Source organism: Salmo salar, chromosome 01 (assembly GCF_965601325.2).
Source record: "Salmo salar chromosome 01, fSalSal1, whole genome shotgun sequence".
NCBI lineage: Eukaryota > Metazoa > Chordata > Actinopteri > Salmoniformes > Salmonidae > Salmo > Salmo salar.
This window is the reverse complement of record NC_138291.1, coordinates 23,265,145-23,281,016: the sequence shown is the minus strand read 5'-3', so window position 1 is coordinate 23,281,016 and position 15,872 is coordinate 23,265,145. Positions and strand designations below refer to the sequence as shown.

The 15,872-nt window shown below is 37.6% G+C and overlaps 1 protein-coding gene across 2 annotated transcripts; it reads right to left on the bottom strand.

Moving 5' to 3' along the window:
* Positions 1–4,094: 4,094 nt before the first annotated feature.
* LOC106577595 (homeobox protein Nkx-2.4) lies at positions 4,095–6,461 on the bottom strand. 2 transcript variants are annotated; one of them, XM_014155827.2, is made up of 2 exons: positions 5,884–6,461; positions 4,095–5,418 (listed from the first exon to the last, which is right to left on the bottom strand). In XM_014155827.2, exons 1-2 carry the CDS (start codon positions 6,251–6,253, stop codon positions 4,730–4,732), a joined length of 1,059 nt encoding a protein of 352 aa, XP_014011302.2. In that variant the 5' UTR covers positions 6,254–6,461; the 3' UTR covers positions 4,095–4,729. The 2 variants fall into 2 exon arrangements, with proteins under 2 accessions (XP_014011302.2, XP_014011389.2); XM_014155914.2 differs by having other exon boundaries at positions 4,095–5,391.
* Between the last annotated feature and the right edge of the window lie 9,411 nt (positions 6,462–15,872).

The window sequence follows — 15,872 nt, the reverse complement described above, 5'->3', positions numbered from 1 at the left end:
AGATGAAAAAGTATTTGTGTTATGTGTATGTAGGACAACATACAATGAAATATGTAGCCTCTGCAAGGTTAATTTCTCAGACCACCATTTTGTCAAACAAATTTATCATGAAGGTTGTATTTTTGTTTCTATGTAAACTGTACTGCCACTGACGATAAGCCCCTGCCAATTAGTACACACTAGGTTGCTAGGTCACCATGGTCAATTGAAGAACACATCAATAGAACTTGAAAAGGTTTCTCCACGATCAGACCTTCTGACATATTAAGTAGAATAATGGAGTAGAAAACACAGACAAGGCCCCTTGCTAGATTCAAATTACTCTGCGGTAAGAATTCATTTGTAACCTGCAATTAACTGGAAAGAATGGAGCCAGAGAAATTCTGAAAATAAAGACTATCCATCTTTTATGGTTATATGTTTGGCAGTGAATGTATTTAAAAATCCTTCCAGTTCCATAGCATAACTGCCATATCTCAATGTATTTTAATGCGTTTAACCTTGTATGTGTGATGTACCCTATTATATGCAGTATTGTTCTGTTCTTCAGGTAACCTTTCAAACTATTGTGTACATTAATACCAACTGGACAGATGGCAGAACAACCAGGCCTATAATAGATGGAGAGACAAAGAGTTTACCAAAAGATACAGATAGATACAGAGGCCCAAAGTGCCTACAATCCATCAGTTCTATTTAAGGCCAGGCACCATAGCTTGAAATGCCATTTCTGGATCGACTATCGATTTTCAGATTTGTGGGTATTTTGGTCCATCAATAATTGTACTTTCAAAAAGTAAACAGAATCTCAAAAATTGATGAAAATCTATATTTTCTATAGTTTATCATACTACCGTCATCAACATTTTAATGAATTTTAACCACTGTAAAACTGACATACATAAATAATTTCAAAGCTCACTACATTAAATTACACAATTTAAAAGGCCATTTTATAGAGTGTTACAAACTGGACTATATTTTATAACTTACTTTGAAGAAATGGTAATTGTGTCTAAATAGCGTTTGGTGTTTGGTAGTCTAAATTCAGATTTCCCACACGCCAACTCATTTTCCTCAGCTTCAGAAGCATCTGCATTCACCAAATACTGTGGTTAATCTTAGATATATTCATCAAACTGTTCATTTGTTGTGCATTTTTTATTCTAGATAACAATGTCTTTGGAAAAGTGCGTCAAAAATGTATTTTACAGATTAAAATATGAAAAAGTATTTATCCACAATGTGCTCTGGAGAAGTCCGGTCCTGGAGTGTCTTAACGAAATGAAACCAAAATATTTACACTGTCTTCATCCAATGTCCAGAAAAATGGATTTGTGTGATAGACAAATATATGCGCATATTTGAAGATGGACTATGCAGAAATCGGTCTGCCATTTCCTGGTTGTAAAAATTCTAACAGTACACCTAATTTCAGTTTATGTGACAAAACAAGCTAGTATAGTGTAGAGCAAGGTTTCCCAAACTCGGTTCTGGGGCCCCCCTCCTGGGTGCACGTGTTGGTTTTTGCCCTAGCACTACACAGCTGATTCAAATAAACAAAACTTGATGATGTCTTGGTTATTTGATTCAGCTGTGAGCAAAAAGAGCAAAAAGCTGTGAAATATATTTTCAGCTGCTTGTTGCTGGAACCCATTGTTCCCCAGTAGGCAGTCATTGTTAATAAGAATTTGTTTCTTAACTGGCTTGCCTAGTTAAATAAAGGTTACATAAATTTTTTTTAAATAAACTTTAAAATTGGAAGCATAGATATAGACACACAGAACGGATTTACTTTGACTTAGACTTGCTTTCAATGAGAATGGTAGGTCTATAACTCACATTTCTATGGGGGTTTTGTCTGGTTGCCCAAAAAGTTACATATTGCAGATTTAATAAGATATCGTTTCATTTGCATATGTTAATACAAATATTTCAGAAAAAGTATAATACATAAAAGTATTATATTTGTATCTACATTCAATAGGTAAAAGTTGATTGTGATATGATACATGGGAGAAACGTACCCTATGAGGGTGTGGTGCCTGGCCTTATCTCTCAATTATAGAAAAGACAATTCAAGGCACATCCCCATAACTTGTGAGACACAATCATAGCAATGTTAGAGATGACGAGCATAGACTACTAGTGTGGGCCATGACAACAACTAAAATATAAGGACAATAATGGAAAGTTTTGCTGAGAAAAATTCAATCAAACCAAAAATATGGAAAACATTGGGTTCAGGAAAACAACTCTCCCAGCATGTGTGCCTTACTTTTGAACCTCATATCAAACCTCTCCAAATATTATAAATATGTTTTTCCTAATAGAACTCCCACCCAGGAGTCTGTATTCTGGATGAATGCATATACATAAAGCTGTATGGGAGGGGAATGCAGTGAGGGGATGCAGAGACAGCAATAGTGCTTTATCATAATCATCCTAAGGTATCATCATAACTGTTATTGAGAATTTTCAAACCTGTTTAAATGGCCAATAGATATGTTGCGGTTGCAATGTCCTATTATCAGGTGTCCAGTACAAGTCATGATGAAGACTAGACAGACCACAGAAAGAGACAGATGTCTAATGTCCTATTATCAGGTGTCCAGTACAAGTCATGGTGAAGACTAGACAGACCACAGAAAGAGACAGATGTCCAATGTCCTATTATCAGGTGTCCAGTACAAGTCATGATGAAGACTAGACAGACCACAGAAAGAGACAGATGTCTAATGTCCTATTATCAGGTGTCCAGTACAAGTCATGGTGAAGACTAGACAGACCACAGAAAGAGACAGATGTCTAATGTCCTATTATCAGGTGTCCAGTACAAGTCATGGTGAAGACTAGACAGACCACAGAAAGAGACAGATGCAAACTTGTAATATAAATGTTTTGGAGAGTGTTATACAAATATTTAACTGGTGGTTACTAAACGCCATCCTTATGATAGATTGCCTTATCAAAGAGGGTTTGGATTTCTCAGACAGTTTTAGAAGGGCCCCTCAACATTATTATAATAATTATGCATTATTTGATGCCTATGAAAATAATCCATGCAACTACAATAGAAGTTATGTGATTTATTTTGGGATTTATTTTGGGAAATCAATATTTTAAAGAAATACAGTCAAATGTGAAAAAATATTCTCTGTCAAAGATTATGATGTATTAGTTTGAGTAAATTCAGATTTTCAGATACAGTTGTGATGTAAAACACTTAGAGTAGAAATCTAGCAACATAACAAACAAAAACAAAAATCATTGCAACATCGATATGTGGTGTACACAGTAAGTTTGGTATAGCCATACAGATTCCATAGTGGAGCGATGGACATGGATGAAATAGCTTTCTTTGATAAGAGACTTATCCTGACATTTCATTTGCGTTTTTGGTGATGCATTTACACCTACTTTACTGTGATCCGTCCTTTATTAGGTTATATTAGGCCTACGTCCCTTTTCTGAATATCAGCGCATAAGGTTTAAATGCTGCTGTATTTGCGTGATGAGAAACATGTTCTTCAAAATGTGCATTATGAACTACACACGTTATTACAAATTGATCGACATTATATTCAACAAATTGCCATAATAATAATAACAATAATAATAATAGTAATAGTAATAATAATGCCACAATTCAAGTTTGAATGATAGGCAAACTGAATAGATTTTACGTTGATTTGATTATTAATGCATACGAGAGGTGGCTTTATTAGGAATTGAAATTGTCTAAGAACTAATACAACTCTGTGTTGATTAGTCTATTTGTATAGCTTTGGAATCACACAATTACTATATTGAAAACATATAGAACTTGTGTTTCAGAGTTTTTATTCTAACGAATGTGCCAAACTTGCTCTATATTTATGTTATCCTAAAACAATTTTTTATGGATAATATTTTTAATAGGGTATAATATTTCACTGTATTGGTCCTCCTACATCTGCGATGGCTCTACAAAATCACCTGTGAACGATGCTGGCTACCCCATCGACCTTGCGTTCCAACTCAATTTGGTCTCAATCACACAATAATGAAAACGCACTCCAACCAGATCCTTATAAAAAGTAATTCGCCAGGAATAGCTCGCACTTCAAGTGATTTATTGTTAACGTTCAATTGGTTTGAAACATGTACAGCAGCCATCACGCATTTGTTCGTTTTGACAAAAGAATAAAGAAAACGAAAAAGTCGAGTTAAAACAAGCATACAGGTAAACGCATTCTCGTGTGTTAGCCAAATATACAGTTCCTACTTTCTTAAGTCTAAATTAATACATTAGTTTACAATATTAATAGCATCAAATACCAGGTTATCACTGCAAAAAAGTGGTGGTTTAGTACCTTGAGAGAGTTCATACCTGATCCCACCTATCTCACTTTTCCCTACAGTCCCCTTAATGTGGAGCAGCATTCCCGTTCAACAACATAGACAACGTTAACATCATGAGGAAGTCCATCACATTGATTAGAAAAGGTACAGAAACGACACAATCTATTTCAAGGGTAGCCATTTTGTTTAATGTTCAAAAATAAGTCTTCCTCTTCAGAAATGTCAAGAAAATGTGCCCTGACCAGCTTGTGCGCCTGAGCGCGTTGTCCTCTCAGACACCAAGGGCTCCATTTTCACACAGTTATGTATATCAACATGATATGTCTCGTTTTCTCTTGGGCTCGTCCGCAGGTTAACATATAAAAATTGTAAACGACAGTAGGTCCTACCAAGTTCTGCCGTAGAGGAGGTTGGAGCTGACCATGTTATTAGTGTAGTCTATAACAGAAGTGTCTATTTGCGCCATGTTGATCTGGCTGTGGAGTGAAGGAGGGCTAGGTGACATCTCCTCCAGGTCTTGGGCCTGAACTAAAGAGTTGACCTGATGGTTTTGGTGTTGATTGATGGCATTACTGGACGCGGGGAGCACGACCCCAGAACCGTTCTGTTGCTGCTGCTGTTGTTGCTGCTGCTGCTGTACCTGCTGCTGGTTCGGGGTTGGTGTGTTGGAGCCGTTCTGACATGGTTTACCGTCCTTCACCAGAACAGGCACGGCCACGCGCCTCGGCGACTGTTGTTGCTGACACAGGTTGCTGTCCTGCTGCAGCTGCTGCGCCGCTTTGTCCTTGGCCTGCCGCTTCATCTTGTACCTGTGGTTCTGGAACCAGATCTTGACCTGGGTCGGCGTCAGATGGATCATACTGGCCAGGTGTTCCCGCTCTGGCGCTGAGAGGTATTTCTGTTGTTTGAATCTCCTCTCTAGCTCGTACACCTGAGCCTGGGAGAAGAGTACCCGTCGTTTCCTCCTGGGCGCTGCGTGCAGGGGTGGCATGGACTTGGAGGCGTCCCCCATGCCTGTTAGGGTCCCCATTCCAGTCATGTTCATACCTGTGGAAGGTCCCATGAATCTAGAAACTTAAAAATATACATACATATACGCACATTCAATATTCAGCAATGCAAATGTGTCGGTTTGTTGGCCTGAAGTAGTTCAGCCATGGTCTGTATGCCGTGCGTAATTGGCCAAATGTAGGGTAGTCAACAAACTCTCAGTCTCAGCTCAGAATTAAACGTTCATCCACGTTTCTGAGATCACTAGGCAGCATTAACGAGCAAGTTTATTTCATTCCAATAATAATAATAATAATAATAATAATAATAATAATAATAATAATAATACATATTTTGTGAAATAAAATTAAAACATACTTTTTTCGATATTCGAAAATGGTTTAACGTCAGACTAGCCTAGGCTACTCAGTGATGGTGAGTAGTGTGTTATTGGTTCAAACCTGTCCGTATTTCGTTAAAAGTTTGGTGATAGTGAAATAAAAAGTCACAAAACAATAAAAACTAATCAAAATCTAAAAAACGACTTACTTGTTGAATATCTTTGATCCGTGTTTGCGCCATACCACCCTGTGGCTGTTGCGCTATTTCTCATGGTTTCCTGGTACGACGGAAGGTCTCCCATGTTTCCAATGCTCCCATTGCAGTATCCCCCCATGGCGCTGTGCGAGAACTGGGAGACAGTGTGTGGCATGTGGTAGGTGGTCGCCATGGTGGCGTTGTGGCCCATGGAGTGCTGTTGCATGCCAGTCTGGGAAACCTGAGGCTGTCGGTAAGCTCCCAGTGGAGAGGTTAGGTTCCCTGCGCCGTCCATGGCACTAAACTTCTTGTAGGTCTCCTCGATAGGACTCAAAATATCACTCACTGAGAAAGGCGTTGTATGCTTTGGGCTCAACGACATGGTTCAGAAAGCAGGTAGATTTTGTTGAGCAGATCAACCGTGTTGTTGTATCAGCTCTCTCCTTGTGGATGGCTACGTAAGAGAGTGCTTGTAGTACGCCTGCGATCCGATTGATCGCCTTGGAGAAGGAGGCGAGCCCTGGGTGCTCATAGCTCGGGTTTATTGTAGCCAGGAGCCAGGTTTACGACAAACACAGGGGGCGGAGCGACGTCCTAAATGAGCAAACAATAGTCATTGACATTTTAGTAAGATGAGGAAAATGTTTTTACTTTTGTATTAAGGTGAACATAATGCCAAATAAAATCTGTGTATTTATGTTTCTAACATATCATTTATGGAATGAGACATTGTTATTTGTCCACATGTCTATCCATAATAAAGTTCTGCACAATAGCTGCTCTTATATATAATACCTGTAATGTTGTTCTGCGTCAATAGGGAATTCCATACTTTCTAGAAACTTTGAGAGCACTTTACCAAACATAGGCGGCAGCGAACATCACTAAAGAGGTACAATGGTACAATCCTAACTTGTGAGTATATTGCTTCCAGTAATTAAAAATAGCATATTGACATTAGATAAATATAATATTAGAAATACTTGAAGATCTATCTATCTAGAATAGGCTAGCCTACAAGTTGTTTCCACCTGTGTTCTTGCAGGCAATATATCTGACAAAGTTGTTTTGCGTTACCGAATGGACAAAATATGAATTTGCAGAGTGCAGAAGTAAGTTACTGTGTATTTCAAGTTTACAGATATAAATGAAAGTAAAATAAAATACTGGATTTATATTCTGCTTATGCATTGCTTTTAATAAATTCGAATAATTTGATCATGTTTCATTGGAATTCAAATTCACATTATGATAACTGATGATATGCAACAACATCCTTATTCGGCCCTCAACCACCTGACTCATAAGCCCACTGCGACCTGGCATCTTAATCTTTGTGTAAACTCCCAGGCGTCAGAGGCAGGACCATCAGATAAGACCAACAAGAAAATGACTTTTCAAACAACAAAACAATTAGCCATGAAATGTGACGGTATTACTAGGCTATTATTATTACTTTATTATGATTCCTATATTTATTTTACACTTCATCAACTGCAGTGGCCTGATCTTTGTTTTATCAAGGCTAATCGGTTAAGTTTTAGAGAATATTTGACCATTACTAAAATCAGTGATTTAAGAAAAGAGACAATGGGAAATGATTGTTATGATGAAGAAGATTAAGATGGCGGTGGTGATTGTTGTGATGATTTTGACTTTGTGACATCGTATTTGTTCTTATTAGGCTAATGTTATAACTGGACAAAACACAGGACAAGAGCTACCTGTATAGACATTGAGCTCATAATGATAGACTTATCGGTTTCCAAGCAAAGGTAAAATACTCAGAGCACTACGAAGGTCTAAATTATTGACTAATGGGCCTTTCTATATTTGTGATAAATTATTTAAATTATTATTAATGCAATTATTACGGCTTTACTCTCAGGTGGTATTACTTTCTCACATCCTTGACCAAAGTGTCATTTAGGGTGACCAGAACTCACTAAAACAAATACAAATATCCATATACCAAAGCACCAATGTTATCATATATGGTGGAATATTTCCCTTTGTTGAAGAGGAAAAATAATGATCTAAACTCCATCATTGATTTAGTATGACACGTCAGTAAGTAGGGTATCCTAATAGTGCAAATGAAGATGCGACATGGTCAGCCATCAATTACTGGCAACGCAACACCAATCTCCGTTTAAGATGTTCATTATGAGTAATAAATCATTGTTGCTATGCAATTTCATTCAGTAAATATTTAGGTGCTCACTTGCATCCTTCAATTACTCACAAACCCTTCTCATCGCATTTATCCAACGGAGTAGTGGATTTTGTATAGGTTGGGAGGCATAATACAGGAGACAAGCTAATTCACCACACTGAAAAGTCAGTCGCATTATGCATAAAGTTAACCTCACATCAGAGTAAATATCAGACCAAGACCATATGGTCATTTCCTTTGTTTGAAAAGTTTCTTGCAATTCAACTGCAAAACACAATAGCACACGTGTTGTTACTTGTCTATTTCAGTTAAACCTCAATTAACCTGCTTATATCAATATACTGCTAAACATGATCCACCTAGGTACGGTATGTGGTCTTACCTGCATAGGCCATCAAATAAACGGACTCTGTGAGCCACCTCTACGCTTTTGGCTATACGCTGAGGCTCGTGGTGGGTTTTGGGAACAAGGGAAAGGTAGGCCACAGTCACAGCACCTCTAACGTTATGTAAATGAGGCAAACCTCTCAACCTTCTGGATTATTGAGTCAGAGAGCACGACCGGGTCCAGAGACCCTCCACATTGGAAAAGCACTAAAATCTCGCGCCGGTTGGCTGCACAGCTTGAAGGAATAGTTTTGATGCATATACACTCTTGTAGCCCACATTACAACTTGTAGAGCAGGTGAACATGAAATTATAATAGGCCTTTCTTCGACAGCAAGATATTTGGACGTGCGGGGAAGGAAATGCCTAGACCTCTCGACGGTTTGTCAGATTTATATTTGAATTGGTTTATTGGTGCAAGTTTTAAATGGAATCGATAAAGATCTGCCACTGTTATTCAGATGACATTGTAATTCCATTACAACCTATATTGTGCTTGTCTGTTGTGATTGCCTGTAGTCTATTTGCCATTTAGCTTTGAAATATATATTTAATTTATAACTCAAACAATAAATACATGATAAATAACCCCAAGATTGCTAACTTCAAAAAAGTAAAAATGTAGGCATATCCTATTGATGTTCCACATACGAGTAAAGGCTTGCCATCCAATTTTGAGATGTATCGTCCGTAGACTTTGTATCACCAATTGAATGGAGGAAATGCAAATGAAATATCAAATCTTATTAGGTACATATACACCAAACACTATTTTGTATTGGTGTCATAGTATCGTTTGCGACGGTGAAGTTGTGTATTGTACCTCAAAGATGGTTAGGTTATGAGTTTTTCTCTGGGTTTTCGCAGCGCGCTTTCTGCAATTGCTTTGCTTTCTTTTCTGCTAAACTTATAGCACCTTGTTAAACCTACTTGTTAAGAGGGGACAATTAATAAGCTATGCTCATAATGTATTTGAAACTATGCACTAAATAAAACTTTTATTTGATAGAAAACATTTAGGCTTTGTTCATGGTCATTTTCTAATTTGTTATCACGCAGTTATAATATTGAAATTTCAGGGTACGGAACAATGTTGTAGAACAATGTATGGAACAATGTTGTAGAACAATGTATGGAACAATGTTGTTCGCTGGCTGTATGATAGTTTTATGACCGAACAATCTTGTTTATTTGGGCCTATTTGTAATTAGATTGTGTCCGGATTAACCAGCTCGATCAATAGATCACCCCCTCCTTATGCAAATGCATGCGTTGTTGGGCCTGTACTGCGATATTATTGTGGATGTGTAGACTACCACCATGGTCCAAGGCTACAGATATGGTATTATAAGGGTCTAAAGACAAACAAGGATTTAATTTAAAAAACGCATCACGATTCTTTCACTGACACATATCTTGCTTGTGGGTTAAATGGCATGAATTGAATGGTCAGACGTCAGAAACATGCGGGTGGGCCTGATGGCTAGGCTAACATTTAGCTGCAGGCTATTTCTCTACACACTGCTGGGAGCACTGATGTCAATGTTATTGATATGTTGTTTCATTAATGAATTGTTATCTTGTCAAACATAAACACCAAAGCATTATTTGACAATTGAATCATAAATGGGCGATGCTTTTATATGTGAAAACAGCCCCTCCCTCAGTGACACTGGCTGCGGTATACTGCAGCAGCACAGCAGATTGACCTGAGCGTGGTCACTGAAGTGCTTTCTCCATCGCTGCGCGCTGGTTCAATAACCTGAGAGAGATTTGGAGAGATCAGTGAAGGGCTGGAGCGCTCGGTGTAAGAGCCGGGGTCCTGACCTACCACCTCAAAGATACACCGGCGGAACAAACCCACTCTGCCCACTCTGGTTGAATCAACGTTGTTTCCACGTCATTTCAATGAAATTATGTTGAACCAACGTGGAATAGATGTTGAATTGACTTCTGTGACCAGTGGGAAGTGACTGCTGCTGGGCACCAATAGACGAGACATTGCACAACTGGTAAATATGCTATGTTGGTAGACTCATGTCAAATGTTGTGGCAATTTTACAGTATATGATGCTTAAAATGACATAAACTCAGGGTCTAACTGGATCTAAAATGAAACTATCGGAGGATCAGAGTTTATGTCTAAATGCGTCTAGGACGCACGGCTGCGCGCAGGTATTACTCATGTTTTTGCTAATATTTTCTGCGTCATTACGCATTTAACTGTACATTCCATGTTTTTTAAACAGCCAACCAAAACTAAATTCCAACCATACCATAATGGCACACATTGTACAATTTGTGCAAACATTTCAGGTGCCAGTTATTCCGAAGGGAATCCATGCCAAAGATCTGTTGTTTAGGCCAATTCACCTGAAGAAGTCCAGCGTACATGTGGTCTTTTTTGTTTCGTCTATTAAAATACATTTACATATATTAGTATTATAGTCCTACTAATTTACACGTTAGTCTTATTTTAGGCCTCTCTCCATGGCCAAATTACTAATTGTTGATGACTGAAGTTGGTCCCATAACGTCAGACTTGAAGAAGGATATTAATATATCTAAATAGATAAACGCACACCCTTCGACAGGTGTAAACCTGGATTGACTGATTGATATCGCACAAGCAGACTGCTATGCATAAGGATGTTTCTGGCGAAGGAGATAGAAATGCACATTTCAATGCAAGTGATGTGACTTTATAAAAGTGTAATATAAAACATATACATATTTACAGTATGTCGAGCATGGGCCTTCTTTGTCAGATCTAAGCGCCTACTATTACTGAAAAGCTCATGCACTTGTATTTACGGGAATATCCCCACCAAAAAACATAACAATTAAGATATTTCTAAACAAAGTGCGCCCACAAAAACTAAAGGAATCCGAGAGAAATGGTATATTTGACTAATCATTGTCCATGATCTAACGACTGATGCTTCTTTTTCTATGGTCAGAATCATCTTTCAGCTCTGCTGCATTGGCCTACAACGGGAAATGATTCTTTCCATTAGGCCTACCCACCTCCTCTTTCTCCTTTCGGCCTGTGTGTATTTTAATGTGAATATCCTCCAAGGTTATTTGGACACTCATCGTTTTAATAATAGTTTCCCATTAGGCTATATGATAACTAAAACAATGACAAGTTATATAGACTACTTCTAGTCGATTACAACCACAATACCAGAAATTCAATTCGAACATAATATGCTATGTATGACATTGGGTTTACACACATTTTCCAGCATCCTCTTGCAGATTGATATCCAAAACGTTTAAACTATGATTGTAATATTTCAATGCAAGGACACTGCGACCAAACCCCATTTTTCTGATTGTTACAAAGATGAGAACAGGGTGGGTAACTCAAAAGATCCCACACATGCACTCAGGATTTCAATAAAGCCAAACTCATTTTACACTGGCGACCATTTTGTGCGTAAAAGCAGGTGCATATCTTTCATTTGCACTACTTGAAACTGTGTAGGCCCACCGCTAAGTAGGTTAAAGGTCCTTCCAAGTGGACCAAGTATCTGACAGTCCTCTTGAAGGCCTTTTTCTTCTGCACGAGTTTTCATTCAACTACAATTAATTTCGCTTGATGGACGAAATGATGCTAATAGCCTGCAAAAAACATATAAGGCAGTAAAACAAGTTTTAGGCATGAAGATAATTGCAATGAGTATTTTGGTAGGCTACTAGATTTCAAACCTGTGAAGAATTTAGGATATTTGCATATCTATTAATAAAGAGCTAGTAGTCTAGAAACAATGTTCATCATCTTCATCTAACTTTTGTGAAGGATCAAGTCGACATTCCTGCAATGTATCCTACATTGACTAAAATGGTCTAACAATTGCATGTGGCCTACATCGTTCACTATCAGATATGTTCAGTTAAATGCGTCTTTGTCAGTATAAAGTTCAGGTGTGAAGATTAATTTTCTGATCATGACAATCACTATCAACTATAATTGACTACTATAGAGTGTACTTTTCAATATTTCTTTTTGTTCTTGGACTAGGCCTTCTACTTGAATAAATTCATTATGGTTTGTTAATTACATTTTTTAATTTGTCTCAGTTGCACTTGGAAACATTCAACGACCTCTTATGGTTATTGGATCTAAAAACCAAACAATCACGGCCTTTTTGATACTATTGGGTTGTGCAAGTTTCCCAAATATAATGTTTAGTAATAACAAAAACCTGATGTTGCATGCGGTAAATAATACTAGATATTCATACGTGTTCTTTTTTGTGAACAATAGTTTTTATTGAGTCTTTGAAAAATTCTGAAAAAAAATGTCAGAAAGAAGAAAGCATATGTTGAAACACTTCTGAATCACTTTTTTAAAACAAGTGTGCTACTATATTGTTGCTTATGGAATCTGATGCATTGGTTACATTAGCGCTTAAGAATTTACACCAGATATGTGGACCTTTAGCCCTCTCTTCAAATGAAAGTGTTGCTTTCCACTACTATTTATTGGTTTGATTGTGGATATTTTCACACAATTACTATTCTTTCCAAACATAATTCAGAAACAAAGCCAAGAAAAGCGTATTAAAACCATTGCTAGAACAAAGCGAGGTGTAATTTGTCTGGCTAGGTCTTTATGGTCAGTGGTACATCTCTGACACACTTCTCAGCAGCATTAACTGTCCCAACAGTAAGGGAACATAAACAAAGCTTTTCAAGTGTCTGTGTTTGTGGCTCAACCACAGTTCATAGCGAAATGTCCCTGCTGCCATTCTTCTACTTTATCCAATTGCTTGGTCTGTGATTGTCCTCATTCATTGAACTCAATGTTACTAAACTTCCATTTCCTTTGAAGAGAGGATACATTTGATCAACCATGTGTAATTGTCTTCATATTTTTTCTCTGTGGTATTATTCCATAGGTCACTGAATAGGTCGTTAAACTTTTTATTAAACAAGAACGAGTCAGTGAGCCTACATTTTCATTTTTTACGTTTTAGTTTGGTAGACCTATTATATTGTCCTGATTAAAAAAAAAAAGCGATATAATAGGTTTTAATAAAGTTAATGTTGCACTGAGGTTCTATATTTAAGATACCAATTTATTTTTCATCAGAGTAAGTAAATGTAGAGCAATATATCGGTCATCTATTCATTGTTTGTCCCGTCCAGAAACCAATGTGAAGTGTAGGTAACTGGACGACTGATACTACATACAATCAATATGGAAAAATGTTGGTTCTTGAATAAGTCAAGAAGTTACCCTTCTTTTATGGAGTTTGTGGGTGGTTGATGTCATTGCTATACTGTAGCAGACACTACCTGACTTACATATTCCATTTTGGTCTCACAATCATGTCAAAAAAACTTAATCGAGAATAGTGTCACTCCTGTAATGTTGGCAAATAGATGAGTGTTTTCCGCTGTCCATGTTACAGTCACTCAATGCCAGGAACTCAACTTTGCATGTTTTCACATAACAGTCGAGAGACGCTTGGTCTAATCCAGAGTTTCAAAGCTCTTTCAATACCAGGCATTATGTGGAGATGAAGAAAACTTTTAAATTGTTTCAGAACTCAACAATGAAGAGGTGAACAGGAGCTGAATACCAATGAGATGTTTTTAAAAAAAAACTGTATGTTATTTTTCCCACATTCGGCTTCCATGTAGCTTTTATCCGTTTAGCCACACAGCATTATCTCAAGAGATCAAAGTTCAGACAATATAATTACACAACACAACACAAAGTAAACCTTTATACCTTAGCCTCTATTATCTAATGGGGTTTGTCAGGATTCTCATTATGCATTATCATATTTGTTTATTCAAATGTGATAAAGACAGTTTGCAGTGTTGGGGAGTAGTATTTCTTTGTATTTATTAAGGATCCCCATTATCCCCACATCCTGGGGTCCAGCAATATACAATAAAAAAAATATTCCATAACATTACATTTCAGATCACTTTTCAGAACACATTAAGTGTGTGCCCTCAGGCCACTACTCTACTACCACAGATCTACAATGCAAAATCCATGTGTACATGTGTGTGTGTTAGCATGAGTGTGTCTGTGCCTGTGTGTGTGTGTGTCTCTTCACAGTCCCCGCTGCTCCATAACCTACATGTAGCTCAGCTAGCCTAATTGAACTAGATTTTGTGGTAGCTTGGTGGTAGTTGAACTAAATTAAAATCTAGGTAGTGCTTTCAGTAGTTAATTACTTTTTTGCCATGTACTGGTGTAGCTAAGTACTGGGAGTACACACTACTTTTCTTACAAAAAGAAAAGATGGGTGAAGTACGTAAGAATTTCAATTCTTTTTCGGCATCAGGCCTCCTTACTTCTCACTTGATACATTGTTTTTGTGTTAAATAGGCTAAATTACACATTCTTCTACCATATGACACCGAAGTGAGCTGTTCTTGCAGTTTGTAGTCTATGATATTTCAGATGTACATATGCACATTTTTCACAAAGCAGTTTGGATGTGGTGAACTACTTTTTCAAAGTAACTTTAGTTAAATAAACTATATATTTTTTTTATATAGGGTATCTTTAGTGTTTCACTTCTTCCAGTGTGAAGTAATTGGTAGCTTGGCCAACTATATTTTCAGAATAGCTTCACCAACACTGACAGTTCGTTTGTAAGGGATGTTTTATTTTTATTTTTTACTTATGAATGAGGCTGGTACCAAGTCTTCTGGGACCAGAGAAGCACCTCCATAGTTGGTCATATACACTATATGACACTGATAGAAGAATAACTGATATTAACCCCCCATCAAGCTTATATTTTTTGAGTCAGCTGTATAGTGCCAGGGAAAAAGGAAAACATGCACCCAGAGTTGGCCCCAAGACCAAGTTTGGGAAACCCTGATCTAATAGGCTCACGGCTTGCTAGGGCATTGTGGGTCGGGTTAGCAGTTGTATTCAATCTTGCTCTACAAGGTACGTAGCCTGCTGGTTTTCTGTTCTACCTGATAATTAATTGCACCCACCTGGTGTCCCAGATCTAAATTGGTCCCTGATTAGAGGGGAACAATTAAAAAAATTAGTGGAACTCAGAAGAGGTTGGTGGGAGGAACTGTAGGAGGATGTCCTCACTGTAATGCCTGGAATGGAATCCATAGAATGGTACCAAACACATCAAACACAAACCATAGATTTTTTCCAGCCATTACAATCCCATCCTATAGCTCCTCCCACCAGTCTCCTCTACTATTAAAGGCCCAGTGCATTAATTTTGTGAAAAAGTATATTTTTTCCCCTAAATTATATATGAAAAAAAAACATTTTTTTTTTTTATTATTCCGATTTTTCAGGGGGTGCTGCAGCACCCTCAGCACCTCTACTTCCCCTATGATGGGACAACATTTTCTTTGGTGATTGAGTTGGAAATTGTATTTGGACTTAATGTTGTTTCCAAACAACTTCCAGCACACATTTTCAGAAAAC